Here is a 19,930-nt window from a genome sequence, read left to right on the forward strand (position 1 = left end):
GCTGCCTTCTTGAACCGCTGCAGTCCATGTGATGTAGGAACACCTACAGTGCTGTTAGGGAGGGTGTTCCAGAATTTTGTCCCAACAACATTGAAGGAGCGGCCGATATATTTCAAGTCTGGTGGGTGAGTGACTCGGAGGGGAACCTCCAGGTGATGGTGTCCCCAGGTATCTGCTGCTCTCGTCCTTCTAAGTGGTTGAGGCTGTGGGATTGGAAGGTACTTTTGAAGGAGCCTTGGTGAAGCATCTCGTAGCGTCATGACAGCACGATAGCACAGTGGATGGCACTGTGGCTTCACAGTGCCAGGGGCCCGGGTGCGATACCTGACTTGGGTCACTGTCTGTGCGGAGTCTGCATGTTTTCCCCGTGTGTGCGTGGGTTTCCTCCGGGTGCTCCGGTTTCCTCCCACAGTCCCGAAAGATGTGCTTGTTAGGTGAATTGGACATTCTGAATTCTCCCTCTGTGCCCCCAAACAGGTGCCGGAATGTGGCGACTAGTGGCTTTTTACCGCAACTTATTGCAGTGTTAAGAAAGCCTACCTGTGAGAAAAATAAAGATTATTATTAATATTAGATGGTACACACGGCTGGCACTGTGCATTGGTGGATGGGGTGAGTGGGTGGATGGGGTGAGTGGGTGGATGGGGTGAGTGGGTGGATGGGGTGAGTGGGTGGATGGGGTGAGTGGGTGGATGGGGTGAGTGGGTGGATGGGGTGCCAATCAAGTGGGGCTGTATTTTAAAAATTTAGAGTGCCCAATTACGTTTTCCAATTAAGGGGCAATTTAGCATGGCCAATTCACCCACCCTGTACATTTTTGGGTAGTGGGGGTGCGATCCACGCAGACACGGGGAGAATGTGCAAACTCCACATGGACAGTGGCCCAGGCTGGAATTGAACCCGGGTCCCTGGCACTATGAGGCAGCAGTGCTAACTACCCTGCCGCCCCAAGGAACATCCTCAAATCAGTTTAAATTTCACCACTGAGATTTGAACCCTCGTCCCCAGGACATTAGTCTGGGCCTCTGGATTGTCACTACACCAACATCTACCCCGACCTTCTCAAGCACAATTAGGAATGGGCAATAAATGCTGGCCCAGACAGAGAAAATCACATCCCAAGAAATACATTTATAAAAAACAGTCAATACAAGCGGCCAGTGTGAAAACTGTCCTCTTGGAGAATCATTTAATTTTATTGGGCATTTAATTTACACTCTTCAAATAATATTTACACATGGATAAAATGGGGACCTGTACAAAATTGAAGATGATAGTCGGAGGAGGGGGCGGGGGGGAGACCCTCTGTAATTTGATATCCAAGAAGGGACAGGTAGCAGTATTTGAAGTGAGGACTGAGTGAGGGGGGAGGGGTGGCATCAAGGGAGGGGCCTGGGCCAATACCCATCGGGAGCCCATTAACCTCCCAGCCAAGGGAGCGGGATAGCAATCCAGAGCAGGAATTGTGGCCGCTTTTTCTGTTCTGCTAAACAGGATGCTCCCACCAATGGTAGAGTCCAACATGTCTCAGTGGGTAGCACTCTGACCTCTGAATTAGAAGCTTGTTGGTTCAAGACCCCCCTCTGCAGGTTTCAGCACCTAATCCTGGCTGACACTCACGGTGAGGGAGTGCTGCACTGTTGGGAGGTGCTGTCGTTCAGGCGAGACCTTAAACCAAGGCCCTGTGACACTCATCCAGCCCACAGTCCGGGATCCCATGACCATTCAGGAAGAGCAGCCAGAATGGTGTCCTGTCCGTTATTTATCCCGCAACCAAACATCACAGATATACAGATGACCTCGTTGCTGTGTATGGGATGAGACTGTGCACGATTTGGCTGCTGCGTGATTTCGAGACGTCCGTATTGTGACGCACCTTGGAGATGTCCCCGGGCTGTGATGGATGCTGTAGAAGGATCTTCCTTTTCTGCCCGTCTCTGAGTGAGAGCGGCTAACTTCGCAATCTGCATTGCAACGCGGGAATCACTTTGAGTTGGAGTGAGTGGCAGTCGAGGCCTGCAATGTCCACCTCTTGATCAATGCGAGAATTCTCCAGCTCACTCTTGGCATAGCTATTGTCGGATCTGTGCGTCCTCTCCAGATGTTATCCCCAACGGTAGCACTTTTATTCCCCCCACCTCGCCCCTCCCCTATAGCCTGTACCAGCAGGATCCACCTCCCCCAATTGGACGCTTATTGGAAGCAAACCGGCCAATCGAAAAGGCAGCTCCAAAATTTGAAATCAGCTCATCGGATGGTATCGAACAAAGTCCTGGCCAATGAAACGCCTGGGACTCGGCCTTTGGCGCTATCCAATCCCGCACTCAGTTTTAGAATCACGATTGCTCCTTCACGCCCTCTGTGGCCGCTGGTGGCAACTGCTCCTGGGATCCTACAGGGGGAAACCAAAGAAATAAACATTACTTCCCTATTCGCAAAATAGGAACAGGAAGAGGCCATTCAGCCCCTCCAGCCTGTTCCGCTGTTGAGTTAGATGTGTCGCTGAACCCCATCGACATCCCAAAGGTCCCTCTCAGATTTGAGATTGCTAATTCATAGAATTTACAGAGCAGAAGGAGGCCATTCGGCCCATCGAGTCTGCACCGGCCCTTAGAAAGAGCACCCTATTTAAGTCCACACCTCCACCCTATCCCCGTAACCCAGTCACCCCACCTGACCATTATGGTCACGAAGGGGCAATTTAGCATGGCCAATCCACCCAACCCGGAGGAAACCCACGCAGACACGGGGAGAACGCGCAGACACCGCACAGTCACTCTGTGCTAACCGCTGTGCCACCATGCCACCCGAGACACTCAGAGCGGGATTCTCCGCCCCGCCGGCTGGTCAATGGGTTTCCCATTGTGGGGGGAGCCCCACGCCGTCGGGAATCCCCCGGGCTGCCGGCCAAACGGAGAATCCCGCTGGCGGAGAATCCCGTCCTCAGTGTCTGTATAATTGATACTCAGTGGCCTTTTTGCAGGCGAGAGTTCACAATTGAAAAAAACTCATGCACATACGGCGCAGAAATGTGAAACATGCAGGGATACATTCTCAGGACACATTCGGGGTATTCCAAACAGTCCTGGTCACCATAATTCACAGCATCCCAGAAAAGATAGGTTGTGGGGTGACTTAAATAAATCCGGTCGGGAATTCGGGAGAAACCTGAATGGCGGGAATGTGGAGTGCGCTATCGCAAGGAGTGGTTGAGGCGAATCGCGTTGATGGATTTATATATGAGGGAGAAATAAATAGATGTTTAGACGGGGGCGCGATAAAGGAGGGTGGGGGGGAGACTGGGGTGGAGCATAAACACTAGCATTTACTAGTTAGGCCGAATGGCCTGTTTTTGTAATAAATTGATGTCACCCCACGGAATATAAATGCATCACTGACAGCATCATACCTATATAATAATGGCACTAATGTAGAGGGACATCACGCAAGCTTGACAGAAACAAGTCTTACAACACCAGGTTGACTCACCTGATGAAGGAGCTGCTCTTCGAAAGCTAGTGATTCCAAACAAACCTGTTGGACTTTAAGCTGGTGTTGTAAGGCTTCTTACTGTGCCCACCCCAGTCCAACGCCGGTGTCTCCACACCTTGACAAAAGCACCATCAGGCAAAATTGACAAAGAAGCAAAGGAGGAGACTTTGGGACAGATGTTTCAAAGGGCAACGGATGGAGTTTGTTTTTTAGGAATGGTCTTAACGGATGTGAGAATGGCGGACGGGTTGAGGGAGGGTATTCCAGGGTTTGGTTGCTGTTTGATCAGAGGCACTGGGGGAATGCTATGTTGCGCGGTGTCACTTTAGGCGTCGTCACGACACTTCAGGCGTTGCGAGGATCAAAATGTATTTAATGATAAAATGAAACTAAATATAGGCGTTTGCAACCCCCCCCAACTGCCCCAGTCCTTACACTCTTTCTACATGTCCCCAGGTCTATTCTGCCCGAGAAGGGGCTCCAACTTCTGGGTGATCACCCACTCTCAGTTCTCATTGGTTCCTCAAGCCAGGTGACGCTATTCTGCTGTGCCGTCTTAAGGAGACAGGCACCGCAATCGCTACAGTTGTAAATCTCGGGTTCCTGGTTAAAGCAATGCAGACGTAAATCGGCAACAGGTTATGGAAGGCATCCCCTACCATTCCCCTTCACCATCACCTCGCCCCCCCCCCCCCCCCCCACCCCTCACCCCACCACGCTGCTCCTCATTTTGTTAAGAGGATTCAAGGGGCGGGATTCTCTGATCCTGAGGCTAAGTGTTGACGGCGTCGGAAACACCGTCGCGTTTCTCGACGGCGTCAACGCGGCCTCCGGGTCAGCGATCCTGGCCCCTACAGGGGGCCAGCACGGCGCTGGAGCGGTTCACGCCGGCGGCAATGGCACCGATTCTCCACTCTGCAGAGAACCGCGTGCCGGTGTTGGGGCGTGATTCGCGCCGGTCGTGAGGATTCTCCGGCCCGGCCCCGGGCTGAGAGAATCCCGCCCAAGGTGTTTGGTGAAGCCAAAACAAAGACACAGAGCTTTTCCTTACTGAGAGGGTTTATTTATTTAATTTTTTCCAATTAAGGGGCAATTTAGCGCGGCCAACCTACCTAACCTGCACATCTTTGGATTGTGGGGGTGAGACCCACGCAGACACGGGGAGAATGTGCAAACTCCACACGGACAGTGACCCGGGGCCGGGATCGAAACCAGGTCCTCGGCGCCGTGAGGCAGCGGTGCAAACCACTGCGCCATCGTGCTGCCTTGAGAGCGTTTATTGACTTGCTCAGTCTCCCAGAACTCCTCGCGCTCCCAGTTGTCCCCTATTTATATGTGCTCAAAGTCAATTTATACCCATCATGTGTTTCTCTGTACCATAACAATGCAATTTGACAAGACATTAACAGTTATCAGTTTCCTTACGTACCACACTGTTCCCCGGAGGAAGATCCATTCACTTCCGAATTCCTGCTTGGCACCGCTGCTTGACTGGTGGAAGAAACCCGACTTCTCAGAGCTGGCAGGGGCTGCTGGTTCCACCCAACCTGGCAGCAGCGAGGCTGGTAGGGCAGCACTTCAGCGGCGCCTCTCTGCGGGCTCCTGGCCGAGGGCTCGGGCTTTCCCTGGGGGGGCACCTCTTCGGGAAAGGGTGAATCCAGGCTGGCAGCTCGTTGATGTGCGCGAGGGGCTGGAACAGGGGGAGGGGCCATGGCCGGTGCCCGGATGCCACATGCGGTGGCTCTTCGAGTGATGATGCCCTTTTCGTCCGCTGGGAGGGCGAGGGAAGCAGCAGGGGGAGGGATAATGGGCGCCCCGCATGCTGGGGCAGCGCTAATTCTTCGAGTGATGCCGCCCTTTTCGTCCGCTGGGAGGGTTAGGGACGCGCACACTGGGTTAGAGGTCCAGGGCAGGCTGGCTTTTGGTTGCTGGGGTGGAGGGAAGGTTGGTCTTGTCGGGGCTGGTTTCTTTACTGAAATAGAAATAAAATCATGATTAATTTTAATTGAAGCCTCCTCTCCTGAAGGTGTTCATGCTCACTGGAGTGAGGTTCCCTACACTCTGTCCCCACAGTACACATATGTACATCACTCAATGCTTCACACATGCAGACACACGCAATGCTTCACACACGCAGACACACGCAAAGCTTCACACACGCAGACACACGCAATGCTTCACACACGCAGACACACGCAATGCTTCACACACGCAGATACACGCGATGCTTCACACACGCAGACACACGCCATGCTTCACACACACAGATACACGCGATGCTTCACACACGCAGGCACACGCAATGCTTCACACACACAGACACACGCAATGCTTCACACACACAGACACACGCAATGCTTCACACACGCAGACACACGCAATGCTTCACACACGCAGACACATGCAATGCTTCACACACGCAATGCTTCACACACGCAGACACACGCAATGCTTCACACATGCAGCCACACACGATGCTTCACACACGCAGACACACGCAATGCTTCACACACGCAGACACATGCAATGCTTCACACACGCAATGCTTCACACACGCAGACACACGCAATGCTTCACACATGCAGCCACACACGATGCTTCACACACGCAGACACACGCAATGCTTCACACACGCAGACACACGCAATGCTTCACACATGCAGTCACACGCAATGCTTCACACATGCAGACACACGAAATGCTTCACACACGCAGACACACGCAATGCTTCACACACGCAGACATACGCAATGCTTCACACACGCAGACACACGCAATGCTTCACACACACGCAGACACACGCAATGCTTCACACACGCAGACACACGCAATGCTTCACACACGCAGACACACGCCATGCTTCACACATGCAGACACATGCAATGCTTCACACACGCAGACACACGCAATGCTTCACACACGCAGACACACGCAATGCTTCACACACGCAGACACACGCAATGTTTCACACACGCAGACACACGCAATGCTTCCCACACGCAGACATACGCAACGCTTCACACACGCAGACACACGCGATGCTTCACACACGCAGACACACTCAATGCTTCACACATGCAATGCTTCACACATGCAGACACACGCAATGCTTCACACACGCAGATACACGCGATGCTTCACACACTCAGACACACGCAATGCTTCACACACGCAATGCTTCACACACGCAGACACACGCAATGCTTCACACACGCAATGCTTCACACACGCAGACACACGCAATGCTTCACACACACAGACACACGCAATGCTTCACACACGCAGACACACGCAATGCTTCACACACGCAATGCTTCACACACACAGACACACGCAATGCTTCACACACGCAATGCTTCACACACACAGACACACGCAATGCTTCACACACGCAGACACCCGCAATGCTTCACACACGCAGACACACGCAATGCTTCACACACGCAGACACACGCAATGCTTCACACACACAGACACACGTGATGCTTTACACACGCAGACACACGCAATGCTTTACACACTCAGACACACGCAATGCTTCACACACGCAATGCTTCACACACGCAGACACACGCAATGCTTCACACACGCAATGCTTCACACACGCAGACACACGCAATGCTTCACACACACAGACACACGCAATGCTTCACACACGCAGACACACGCAATGCTTCACACACGCAATGCTTCACACACACAGACACACGCAATGCTTCACACACGCAATGCTTCACACACACAGACACACGCAATGCTTCACACACGCAGACACCCGCAATGCTTCACACACGCAGACACACGCAATGCTTCACACACGCAGACACACGCAATGCTTCACACACACAGACACACGTGATGCTTTACACACGCAGACACATGCGATGCTTCACACACGCAGACACACTCAATGCTTCACACACGCAGACACACTCAATGCTTCACACACGCAGACACACGCGATGCTTCACACACGCAGACACACTCAATGCTTCACACATGCAATGCTTCACACACGCAGGCACACGCAATGCTTCACACACGCAGACACACGCAATGCTTCACACACGCAGCCACACGCAATGCTTCACACATGCAGACACACTCAATGCTTCACACACGCAGACACACGCGATGCTTCACACACGCAGACACACGCAATGCTTCACATACGCAGACATACGCGATGCTTCACACACGCAGACACACTCAATGCTTCACACACGCAGACACACGCAATGCTTCACACATGCAGACACACTCAATGCTTCACACACGCAGACACACGCGATGCTTCACACACGCAGACACACGCAATGCTTCACATACGCAGACATACGCGATGCTTCACACACGCAGACACACTCAATGCTTCACATACGCAGACATACGCGATGCTTCACACACGCAGATACACGCGATGCTTCACACACGCAGACACACTCAATGCTTCACACATGCAATGCTTCACACACGCAGGCACACGCAATGCTTCACACACACAGACACACGTGATGCTTTACACACGCAGACACACGCAATGCTTCACACACGCAGACACACACAATGCTTCACACATGCAGACACACACAATGCTTCACATACGCAGACATACGCGATGCTTCACACACGCGATGCTTCACACACGCAGACACACTCAATGCTTCACACATGCAATGCTTCACACATGCAGACACACGCAATGCTTCACACACGCAGACACACACAATGCTTCACATACGCAGACATACGCGATGCTTCACACACGCAGACACACTCAATGCTTCACATACGCAGACACACTCAATGCTTCACATACGCAGACATACGCGATGCTTCACACACGCAGACACACTCAATGCTTCACACACGCAGACACACTCAATGCTTCACATACGCAGACATACGCGATGCTTCACACACGCAGACACACTCAATGCTTCACATACGCAGACATACGCGATGCTTCACACACGCAGACACACGCAATGCTTCACATACGCAGACATACGCGATGCTTCACACACGCAGACACACTCAATGCTTCACACACGCAGACACACGCGATGCTTCACACACGCAGACACACTCAATGCTTCACACATGCAATGCTTCACACACGCAGACATACGCGATGCTTCACACACGCAGACACACTCAATGCTTCACACACGCAGACACACTCAATGCTTCACATACGCAGACATACGCGATGCTTCACACACGCAGACACACTCAATGCTTCACATACGCAGACATACGCGATGCTTCACACACGCAGACACACGCAATGCTTCACATACGCAGACATACGCGATGCTTCACACACGCAGACACACTCAATGCTTCACACACGCAGACACACGCGATGCTTCACACACGCAGACACACTCAATGCTTCACACATGCAATGCTTCACACACGCAGGCACACGCAATGCTTCACACACGCAGACACACGCAATGCTTCACACACGCAGCCACACGCAATGCTTCACACATGCAGACACACTCAATGCTTCACACACGCAGACACACGCGATGCTTCACACACGCAGACACACGCAATGCTTCACACACGCGGACACACTCAATGCTTCACACACGCAGACACACGCGATGCTTCACACACGCAGACACACGTGATGCTTCACACACGCAGACACACGCGATGCTTCACACACACAGACACACGTGATGCTTCACACACGCAGACACACGCGATGCTTCACACACGCAGACACACGCAATGCTTCACACACGCAGACACACGCGATGCTTCACACACGCAGACACACGCAATGCTTCACACACGCAGACACATGCGATGCTTCCACACAAAAACACACTGAACAAACACAATCACTCTGCAATTTGACTTTGAAGCCATCCAACTAGTCCCGCTGCATGTTACGTCGGAGAGAGAGCCCCCATCCTCCCTGGCCTACTCCCCACCTCCTGAGCTGACCGAATGATTTTGCTGAACCACAGTTCCAGTCCCTTTCCGTCCTACCTTTCTTCACTGAGAACCTGGATGTCTGGCCGATGGTGGAGAGGGTCACGTTGAATCCAATCTCAGCAGGCCGGAGCTCCACTGGACTGGAGATGGGAGGCGGTGATGACGATAGAGGAATCGAGGGGCTCTCGCTGTACGCCTCTCCGGCCAGGGGTGCGGGATGGGTGTTGGTCAACCTGTCGGGAAAGATTCCGCTTGGTCAGATCGATAGCTCGGTTGTTGCCACAGTTACAGGCGCCACAAAAGGCACACGGATCACGATTCGGCACGGTGGGGGAGGAACTCTGCGGTCGGGCGAGGCAGGAAACTGAGGTGCGCCTTTCAAATATCCATTGACTTCGGGGGGGGGGGGGGGGGGGGGGGGGTGAGACCAGAAAACCCCAACGGGTAACATGACCGCCTGGTAATCCCTTCGAACTTGGTTTTATTGAGGCATTGCAATTTTCTACGCTTTCCCTTCACTATGGGCGGCGCGGTAGCACAGTGGTTAGCACTGTTGCTTCATAGCGCCAGGGTCCCGGGTTCGATTCCCAGCTTGGGTCACTGTCTGTGCGGAGTCTGCAAGTTCTCCCCGTGTCTGCGTGGGTTTCCTCCGGGTGCTCCGGTTTCCTCCCACAAGTCCCGAAAGACGTGCTTGTTAGGTGAATTGGACATTCTGAATTCTCCCTCTGTGTACCCGAACAGGCGCCTGAGTGTGGGGACTAGGGGATTTTCACAGTAACAGTGTTAATGCAAGCCTACTCGTGACACTAATGAAGATTATTATTATTTGACTCTATTCCCTTCCCTGAGCCAATATCAAGAACCTGCATTTACATATAACCTTTGACAAATAAAGCATTTGAAGCTGCTTCATCAGGAGGGTAAATAAGTCAGAAATTCACAAAGAGCCCAAGGTGGACACATTAGGGTGGGTGACCAAAAACCTGATCAAATAGGCAAATTTTAAGGAATGTCTTGAAGGAGGAAAGTGGCAGAGAGATTGAGACATAGAAAATAGGAGCAGGAGGAGGCCAATCGTCCCATCGAGCCTGTCCGCCCATTCAATAGGATTATGGCTGCTCCTCTATCACATCATACTCCCGAGCTCTCCCCACAACCATTGACACCCTTAGAGTCTAGAAATCCATTTCCCTCTTAAGGAAACTTCACCTCCACACCTTCTGCGGGAGAGAATTCCATAGGTCCACCATCCTCTGACCGACGAGGTTTCTCCTCATCTCAGTCCTTCGACAATAATCTCTCCCTCAATGCCAACAAAACGAAGGAGATTGTCATCGACTTCAGGAAGCGTAGTGGAGAACATGCCCCAGTCTACGTCAATGGGAACAAAGTAGAAAGGGTCGAGAGCTTCAGGTTTTTAGGTGTCCAGATCACCAACAGCCTGTCCTGGTCCCCCCATGCCCACACTATAGTTAAGAAAGCCCATCAACGACTCTACTTTCTCAGAAGACTAAGGAAATTTGGCATGTCAGCTACGACCCTCACCAACTTCTACAGATGCACCATAGAAAGCATTCTTTCTGGTTGTATCACAGCTTGGTATGGAGCCTGCTCTGCCCAAGACCGCAGGAAACTACAAAAGGACGTGAATGTAGCCCAGTCCATCACGCAAACCAGCCTCCCATCCATTGGCTCTATCTACCATTCCCGCTGCTTCGGAAAGGCAGCCAGCATAATTAAGGACCCCACGCACCCCGGACATACTCTCTTCCAACTTCTTCCGTCAGGAAAAAGATACAAAGGTTTGAGGTAACGTACCAACCGACTCAAGAATAGATTCTTCCCTACTGCCACCAGACTTTTGAATGGACCTACCTCGTATTAAGTTGGTCTTTTCTCTACACCCGAGCTATGACTGTAACATTACATTCTGCAGTCTCTCCTTCCTTCCCTATGTACAGTGTGCGTTGTCTGTACAGCAAGCAAGAAACAATACTTCTCTCTGTATACTAATACATGTGACAATAATAAATCAAATCAAATAAAATAAATGGCCTAGCCCGCATTCTGAGACCTTGACCCCATGTTCTAGACCCTACCCCCAGCCAGAGGCAACATCATCCAGACAGTCCAGCCCTCTCAGATTTTTGTACGATGCAATGTGATCCCCTCTCAACCTTCTAAATTCCAGTGAATACAGTTGACTCAATCTCTCCTCATACGACAATCCTGCCGTCCCTGGAATCAGTCGCTGCACCCCTTTAAGGCAAGTATATCCTTTCTTAGATAAGGAGCCCAAAACAGTGCACAATACTCCAGATGTGGTCTCAGCAAGGCCCTGTCCAGCTGCAGTAAGACATCCTTGTTCCCGTGCTCGAGTCCTCTCGCAATGACGGCCAACGTACCATTTGCTGTCCAAACTGCTTCTTTTCAGTGACAATCGAAGAAGACTAATCCAGTACCTGGGGGCAAGACAATTCAACGCAAAGCCACCAAAGATGGAGTGATGAAACCTAGGGGTGCACAAGTCAAATTAACTCTCAAAAAACCAGAACATACTCTTCCTTCTGCACAGCGATCTCTTCGGTGGGGGGAGGGATGGTGTGTGCCGGTTCCACCGAGCAGCTCTCTTTTTTTGGCGATGAGGTCGAGGACAGACAAGTCGGCCCGAACATTCCTGACACACTGAAATCTAAATCTGGGTAAAGACAAAACCATGTTTAAACAATTACTGCAGGCAGGAGATCAACGTTACTCTGTGTTGAGAAAGTCTCTCTTAAACTAGTAGTTTGCAAACTTTTCTGTGTTGGGGACACCGTTTAAATTTTAACATACCCCTGGGGACACCCTGTAAATGCTGACACACTCCCTGGGGATCCCCTGTAATTACTGACGCACTCCCCGGGGACCCCTTGTAAACACTGACACACTCTCTGGGATCCCCTGTAATTACTGACACACTCCCCGGGGACCCCTTGTAAACACTGACACACTCCCTGGGGATCCCCTGTAAATACTGAGACACTCCCCGGGACCCCCTGTAATTACTGACACACTCCCCGGGGACCCCTTGTAAACACTGACACACTCCCTGGGGATCCCCTCTAAATACTGAGACACTCCCCGGGACCCCCTGTAATTACTGACACACTCCCCGGGGACCCCTTGTAAACACTGACACACTCCCTGGGGATCCCCTCTAAATACTGAGACACTCCCCGGGGACCCCCTGTAAATATTGACACACTTGGGTAGACAATGACACAATCCCCGTTTCACAGAGTAAAGGGAGAGTGACAACAGTGAAATTAAATTGGCCAACTGTGTATAAATGACACACTGGGATATTATTACGTCCCCTGTGCCTGGGAAGCATTCTGGCTGATTACCCCAGCTGACCAGAGCAGAACACGCCTGTTTTGCATGACATCAGATTCCGTTCTGGGTGCATGATTCAAGGCAACAGAATTAGCCTGTGAGAAATCAACTCCAAACCCCAGTGACTGGTCTGTAGGCAGGCAGTAGGTGGCAATGTGGGATAGAATTAAACCTTCACTGTTCCTGGCTGAAAAGAAAATCTAAATTTGGTTCAGACTGGACGAATGGAATGAAGATCTTGGATTGACTGACACAAGAAACTCAGAATTTCATTGTTTTTCCACAGTTTTGGCCAAATAAAGGGCAACGGTCAGGAGAATCTAAATGGATATTGCAGGTGTCCCACACTGGCCCCATCAAACACTCCCAGGACAGGTACAGCACGGGGTTAGAGACAGAGTGAAATGAAAATGAAAATTGCTTATTGTCACGGGTAGGCTTCGATGAAGTTACTGGGGAAAGCCCCTAGTCACCACATTCCGCCGCCTGTTCAGGGAGGCAGGTACGGGAATCGAACCGTGCTGCTGGCCTGCCTTGGTCTGACTTTTGTAAAACAGAGTAAAGCTCCGTCTACACTGTCCCCATCAAACACTCCCAGGACAGGTACAGCACGGGGTTAGATACAGAGTAAAGCTCCCTCTACACTGTCCCCATCAAACACTCCCAGGACAGGTACAGCACGGGGTTAGATACAGAGTAAAGCTCCCTCTTCACAGTCCCCATCAAACACTCCCAGGACAGGTACAGCACGGGGTTAGAGGAGAGGGGGTAAATAACAAGGGCAACCGGTGGGGATTAAGGGGAAGGCCTCACCTTCAGGGAAGATGCTGTCTGCATTTTGAATGATGGGTTCTATGACCGAGACCACTTGCACCGACGATGCTGATGCCATGTCCATCATCGACACTTTCCTGGAACAACACATGAAATCAAGGCTCACCTTTTGGAAGATAAGTGGGTGTTCGCCATATGCCGCGGGACGTTTTGCTCATTGGGGCTTTTTTATCCCCTGTAATCAGGAGCGCGCCCACCTTTTCTACAAGGAGAGAAAGGCACCCTTCATGACACCCCAACACAGCCGGTCACTGTGAAGTGCAGTTATTGTTGCAATTCAGGAAATGCAGCAGTCAATGCGTGCAGAGGAAGATCCCAAACAGAGAAATTTGATAATGGCTAGGTAAGTTTTTTTTTACCACTACTGGTTGAGGGATAAATATTGGCTCAGGAGACATTGGTAAGACCACACATGGAATACTGCGTTCAGTGCTGCTCACCCTATTATAGGAAGGACATTGTTAAACTAGAAAGAGTGCGGAAGAGATTGACGAGGATGCTACCAGGACTTGATGGTCTGAGCTATAAGGAGAGGCTGGATAGGCTGGGACTTTTTTCCCTGGAGCGTAGGAGGCTTAGGGGTGATCTTACAGAGGTCTATAAAATAATGAGGAGCAAAGATAAGGTAGATAGTCGACATCTTTTCCCAAAGGTAGAGGAGTCTAGAACTAGAGGGCAGGGGTTTAAGGTGAGAGGGGAGAGATACAAAAAAGACCAGAGGGGAAATTTCTTCACACAGAGAGTGGTGAGCGTCTGGAACGAGCTGCCAGAGGCAGTGGTAGAGGCGGGTACAATAGTTTCCTTTATAAAGCAGTTAGACAGTTACATGGGCAGGGTGGGTATAGAGGGATACGGGCCAAATGCGGGCAAGTGGGACTAGCTTAGTGATAGAAAGTGGGTGGCATGGACCAGCCGGGCCGAAGGGCCTGTTTCCATGCTGTAAACATCTATGACTCTATGACACAGGGAAAACTTTCCAGTTCTCCTTCAGAACACTTCCGTATGATCTTTTAGAGCCAGCTGGAAAGGTAATCAGATTTACGCCCCTTCCGCGTGATGTCATCCCACTCCCTCTGGGAGTCTCATCTGGAATCTTCTGCTCAAATCTCTAGGGTGAGACGCAGACTTGATCACCTTGTGACCCAGAGGCACGAGCGCTGCCAGTGGATCACGGTCAGTGGTACTCCATTTTGCTGGAGCGAATCTGGATCTCACACCTAGGGTTGCAAGAACGGGAAGCTCGGACACGGGCAGCATCTTATTCCTCAGCTCCCGAGGGAGAGGAGCTTCTGTGGGCTGGTGTCAAACGACTGTGGAACCTGGACGGTCGAGGTGGCGCCGTCAATTGCGGGTTTCCATTTGGTGGCAAATTCTCGAGAGCAATTCCTGTCATAAATAATCATTTTTCAAAAAGGAAGCAGAAAGAGGTCAGGGGAGCCCCCTTCCACCTTCAGGCAGGAAGTGACATGGAGTGACTTCCTGAATGCAGGCCCGGGGAAGAAGGAGAAAATGGCCGCCTCTCTATTGGGCCTCCGGCAATAATTGGCCAAATGCAAAGACAAAATTCAGTGACCTTTCACCTGGCCGTTGACCTACCCTTCATCCCTAGGCCAGAGGAGGTTTGGGCCCAGCACGATGGCGATGTTACTGGGACTCATTTTGTTCACTTGCTGATAATCCGCCAACTTTGCCAAGAATTTAATGAGATACCTGGTTTTAAAAAGAAACAAAAGATTTACTTTCCTTTTCTTCCAATGAGGGGCTTTCGCCACATGTCACCCCTACATGTGACCCTCGGCAGTGAGCGTTATCATGCTATATAAGTACCCACTGCTGGTACCCACTCGACGCAAGCACTGAAAGGGAATTATTGAATAGCCCTCCAGAGTGATCCCCCCAGCATGGGTCAGGACACCACCCCTTTTACACTGTCAGGGGGCAGGGGAAGGGTGCTGATTCTCCAGCCCACCCCTCCATCCTGCTCCTCACCCTCCACCATCAAGGGAATATGTCTGCTACAATTTTGGGATTGGCCCAAGGCATTCACCCATCCCCCGGGAACAAGTCGCCCTCTCCGCCTCAGGATACTCCTTAAATCCTACCTCTTCGACCAAGCTTCTGGTCACCAGTCCTAATATCTCAGTGCGATGTTCAATGGTTTGATTGTCATGTGTTTGATTATGTGAATCTGGTAACCGATCTATGTTCACTGTGCTTTATTGGTTAGCCCTGGGTGTTGACTCAGAGAGAAGTAAACAGATAGAAGCTACTGGAAGCTGAGTTAGAAGCATGTTATAAAAATATTAAAGCATTATATAGAATGCTGTAAATAAAGTTCCTGTAGGTTGGAAACTAATGTCCTCTCCGAATTTCTCTGGGGAAAATCAAATATACAACAGCTATCTATTTGATAATACGTCCAACAAGGTGCCTCACCATGTTTGGCTGCATTAAGTTGCTAAATTAATGCAAGTTGTTGTTGCAGACTTTGTGCACAAGCCAAGGTTTGTGTTGGAGACCTAACATTATCCACACAGACAAGATTTGTAACAGGGCCCGTTGGAATTGCACCCCCCAACCCCCACCCCCAGTCCCGTCTCTTGTGTCCGACATTACCGAAAGTTATTGTAGGATTCTGGTGGCAGTTTAGCACAGACCTCTCGCAGACTCTCCACTTTCTTGGATAAATCCTTCGCACTGCGCATAAAATAAAAACAGAGTCAACAGTGAGCTTCGCGGACCTGGGGACGAGATTTTCCAAACAGTTCTGCACTTTTCCCGCCAACTTTGGGAAGAAACAGAATGACCCCGCTCCCCCTCGGACAATGAAACATTCTTGGGAAACGACCTATGTCTATTGCCCGACCTCCTGGCTTCTATCTGAATGACGGTAGTATATCCCTTGGGAACCTGAGTGACTATCGACGCATTCGGCAAGGAGTGAAGATAGCCATAAAATAGCAACGCAAGCATTCATTTCCACATGGATAGAGTTGAAGAAAGTTATGCTAAACTTGTATTACACCTTGGTTAGACCACACCTGGAGTACTGTGGAAACTTCTGCTTGCCAAAAAGAAATCGAAGGGCTGGAGACAGAGCAAAATGGATTTACAAGGATGATACCAAAAATAGACCAAGTGGGAGATACTGGGACCTTTCTCTGGGAATGGGGTTGGTGGCACAGTCCACAGAAGCAAGCAGCCAACTAGTGGTCACTTTGTGCCGGTGGCCATTGTCCCGCCATGATCAGTTCAATCGAGACATGGTGAAGGCGGCGGGTGGAGCGTCCGTTGGAATCAGAGGCCTCACGCCCCAATGAAAGGCCACAGCCACATCCAGCACGGCTGATCCCGATGGCCCGAGTGACCAGGATGGTCAACCGTCCGTTATTTTATGGGATTGTCCGGGAATTGAGCCCCCTGTCCTGATCCCCAGGTTGCTGTTTTTTCCCATAAGTCAGACCTTTACGTTGGCAAGTTCCCGCTCTGCTTCCACTCATTGGGCGGGGTTTTCCAGGCGTTCCCGCCTGCTGGTCCCGCTGACCACGGTCCCCTGCTGTGGGTTCCCCGGCAACAGAGAGTGCGGACAACAGGAAACCCCTTTGACAGTGGCAGGACTGGAAGACCCCACCACTGGGCCAATGGCGGGGAGCCTCCTCCACCACAGAACACGTCAACGGGGAACGGAAAGTCCCGCCCATTATCTCTAACAGCAAACCCCACCCAGTCTTAATCTCCAACAGTCTCCCCCACCCACTCCCACAGCTCTGGCAGTAACCTTTCCCCCGCAGCTCTCACAGCCCTGCCAGCCGCACCTCCCCCACACCCCTCACAGACCCATAGAATTTACAGTGCAGAAGGAGGCCATTCCGCCCATCGAGTCTGCACCGGCCCCTTGGAAAGAGCACCCTACCCAAGCCCACACCTCCACCCTATCCCCGTAACCCAGTAACCCCACCTAACCGTTGGATACTAACGGGCAATTTAGCGTGGCCAATCCACTGAACCTGCACATCTTTGGAAGAGGCACCCGGAGGAAACCCACGCAGACACGGGGAGGACGTGCAAACTCTACACAGTCACCCGAGGCTGGAATTGAACCCGGTCCCTGGCGCTGTGAGGCAGCAGTGCTAACCACCGTGCCGCCCAGCTCTAACGGACCCCCCATGGCTCTGAATTCTTTCTCTCTGTGAGTTGGTCACCTTTGGCTTCAGGCCGCTTTAGTTGATGATTTCCATGGGGAGGGGGTGTGGGGGCAACCATGTGGAGGTGCCTCTGGCGTCGCCACCTTCCTTGGCAGTGCCCACCTGTCCCGTGGGGCTGCCGGCTATCATCGGCAGCTCTGCAGGACCTCCCAGCTCCTCATTAGGTTGGGTTCTGAGGTGAGATGCCTTAGCAGCGCCCCCCCTTGGATGACCTACAAGCAGCACACGGGCAAATCACCGAGTGGGCAGAGAGGTAAGCCGAGGGTGTGCTACCCAGCACTCAGCCGCAAGTACCTCCTGTGACCGACAACAGTGGCAGGCTGCAGGGCACTGGTCTGGCCTCCAGGCCTGGGCCACTTGGTTTGGACTGGGGAAGGGAGTGAGAATTGTGGTGATATGCATCACTGTAAATACACAAGGGGTTAATGTAAATACACTACGACTAAGTAAACACCAGAGGGAGCACCAGAGACATCATGACACACAGACATTCAACCAATAGATCAGTAAGATAGGACACGACCAATGGGCAGTCAAGACAGATACAGAGGTGACACTACCACAAGGGGGCTACCCATATAAAAGGACACAGCACCCATGATCTTTCTCTTTCCAGTGGAGACACTCAGTGAGTACAGACAGGGTTAATTGAAACACATCACACCCACCACATGGATTGTAGCAGACTGGTTAGTCAGTCTGAGTAGCTATAGCAGAATTAACAGGAGAGTCGAATCCAAGTTGGAGAATTGTTAACAGTTTAATAAACGTGTTAAAGCTATCTCCCAGTCTGAACCTTCCTTTGTCAGAGGGCACATCAAGGAAGCAGCTTATGGTACGACAAGAGCATAACAAAACGAGAATAACTCCAAAAACCCCATGGCGAAAAGGCGAACAAAACGAACCAAGAAGCCAACACACACCTGGCAGCTTGGAACCACTCTTCATAAAGGTCAAATGTCATGAGGGGTTGAGGTAATTCACGGAGGTAGGACTTTAATGCACCTATTACAGGGAAAGGGAGAGAAAGGGGACAATTATTTCTGCGGTAGTCCATATTACCTTCAGCAACAACCAATTAAAGCAAGGTCACTGAGCAGGTGCTGTACGAATGAAATGAAGGCAGTATTTAATTTAAAAGCGTTTCTCGCAACATTTGTTGATAATCCATATTTTTAAAAGAGTTTCTCCCACTAATAAAATTCAGAGATATTTGTCCTGCAGAATGTAGAGTGTATCAGGGGTTAGTACCTTGATTTAGCCCATGATGTGCTGAACAGGAAAGTATAGGCGACATCACCACAGGTGTTGTACAGGGACAGCACGGGGTTAGATACAGAGTAAAGCTCCCTCTACACTGTCCCAATCAAACACTCCCAGGACAGGTACAGCACAGGGTTAGATACAGAGTAAAGCTCCCTCTACACTGTCCCCATCAAACACTCCCAGGACAGGTACAGCACGGGGTTAGATACAGAGTAAAGCTCCCTCTACACTGTGCCAATCAAACACTCCCAGGACAGGTACAGCACAGGGTTAGATACAGAGTAAAGCTCCCTCTACACTGTCCCCATCAAACACTCCCAGGACAGGTACAGCACGGGGTTAGATACAGAGTAAAGCTCCCTCTACACCGTCTCCATCAAACACTCCCAGGACAGGTACAGCACGGGGTTAGATACAGAGTAAAGCTCCCTCTACACTGTCCCCATCAAACACTCCCAGGATAGATACAGCACGGGGTTAGATACAGAGTACAGCTCCCTCTACACTGTCCCCATCAAACACTCCCAGGACAGGTACAGCACGGAGTTAGATACAGAGTAAAGCTCCCTCTACACCGTCTCCATCAAACACTCCCAGGACAGGTACAGCACGGGGTTAGATACAGAGTAAAGCTCCCTCTACACCGTCTCCATCAAACACTCCCAGGACAGGTACAGCACTGGGTTAGATACAGAGTAAAGCTCCCTCTACACTGTCCCCATCAAACACTCCCAGGATAGATACAGCACGGAGTTAGATACAGAGTAAAGCTCCCTCTACACTGTCCCCATCAAACA

At 51.1% G+C, this 19,930-nt stretch overlaps 1 protein-coding gene across 1 annotated transcript in view; it reads right to left on the reverse strand.

Moving 5' to 3' along the window:
- Positions 1-1,177: 1,177 nt before the first annotated feature.
- LOC140404050 (SH3 domain-binding protein 1-like) overlaps positions 1,178-19,930 on the reverse strand; it is a 90,195-nt gene continuing 71,442 nt past the window's right edge. Inside the window, exons 12-19 of the mRNA XM_072492407.1 lie at positions 18,791-18,872; positions 16,279-16,359; positions 15,259-15,372; positions 13,642-13,739; positions 12,010-12,148; positions 9,505-9,683; positions 4,922-5,464; positions 1,178-2,392 (exon numbers count right to left, since the gene is read on the reverse strand). Of these exons, the coding sequence (XP_072348508.1) occupies positions 2,337-2,392; positions 4,922-5,464; positions 9,505-9,683; positions 12,010-12,148; positions 13,642-13,739; positions 15,259-15,372; positions 16,279-16,359; positions 18,791-18,872 (1,292 nt within the window). The 3' untranslated portion in view covers positions 1,178-2,336. The remainder of the gene's footprint in view (positions 2,393-4,921; positions 5,465-9,504; positions 9,684-12,009; positions 12,149-13,641; positions 13,740-15,258; positions 15,373-16,278; positions 16,360-18,790; positions 18,873-19,930) is intronic.

Source organism: Scyliorhinus torazame, chromosome 29, assembly GCF_047496885.1.
Source record: "Scyliorhinus torazame isolate Kashiwa2021f chromosome 29, sScyTor2.1, whole genome shotgun sequence".
NCBI lineage: Eukaryota > Metazoa > Chordata > Chondrichthyes > Carcharhiniformes > Scyliorhinidae > Scyliorhinus > Scyliorhinus torazame.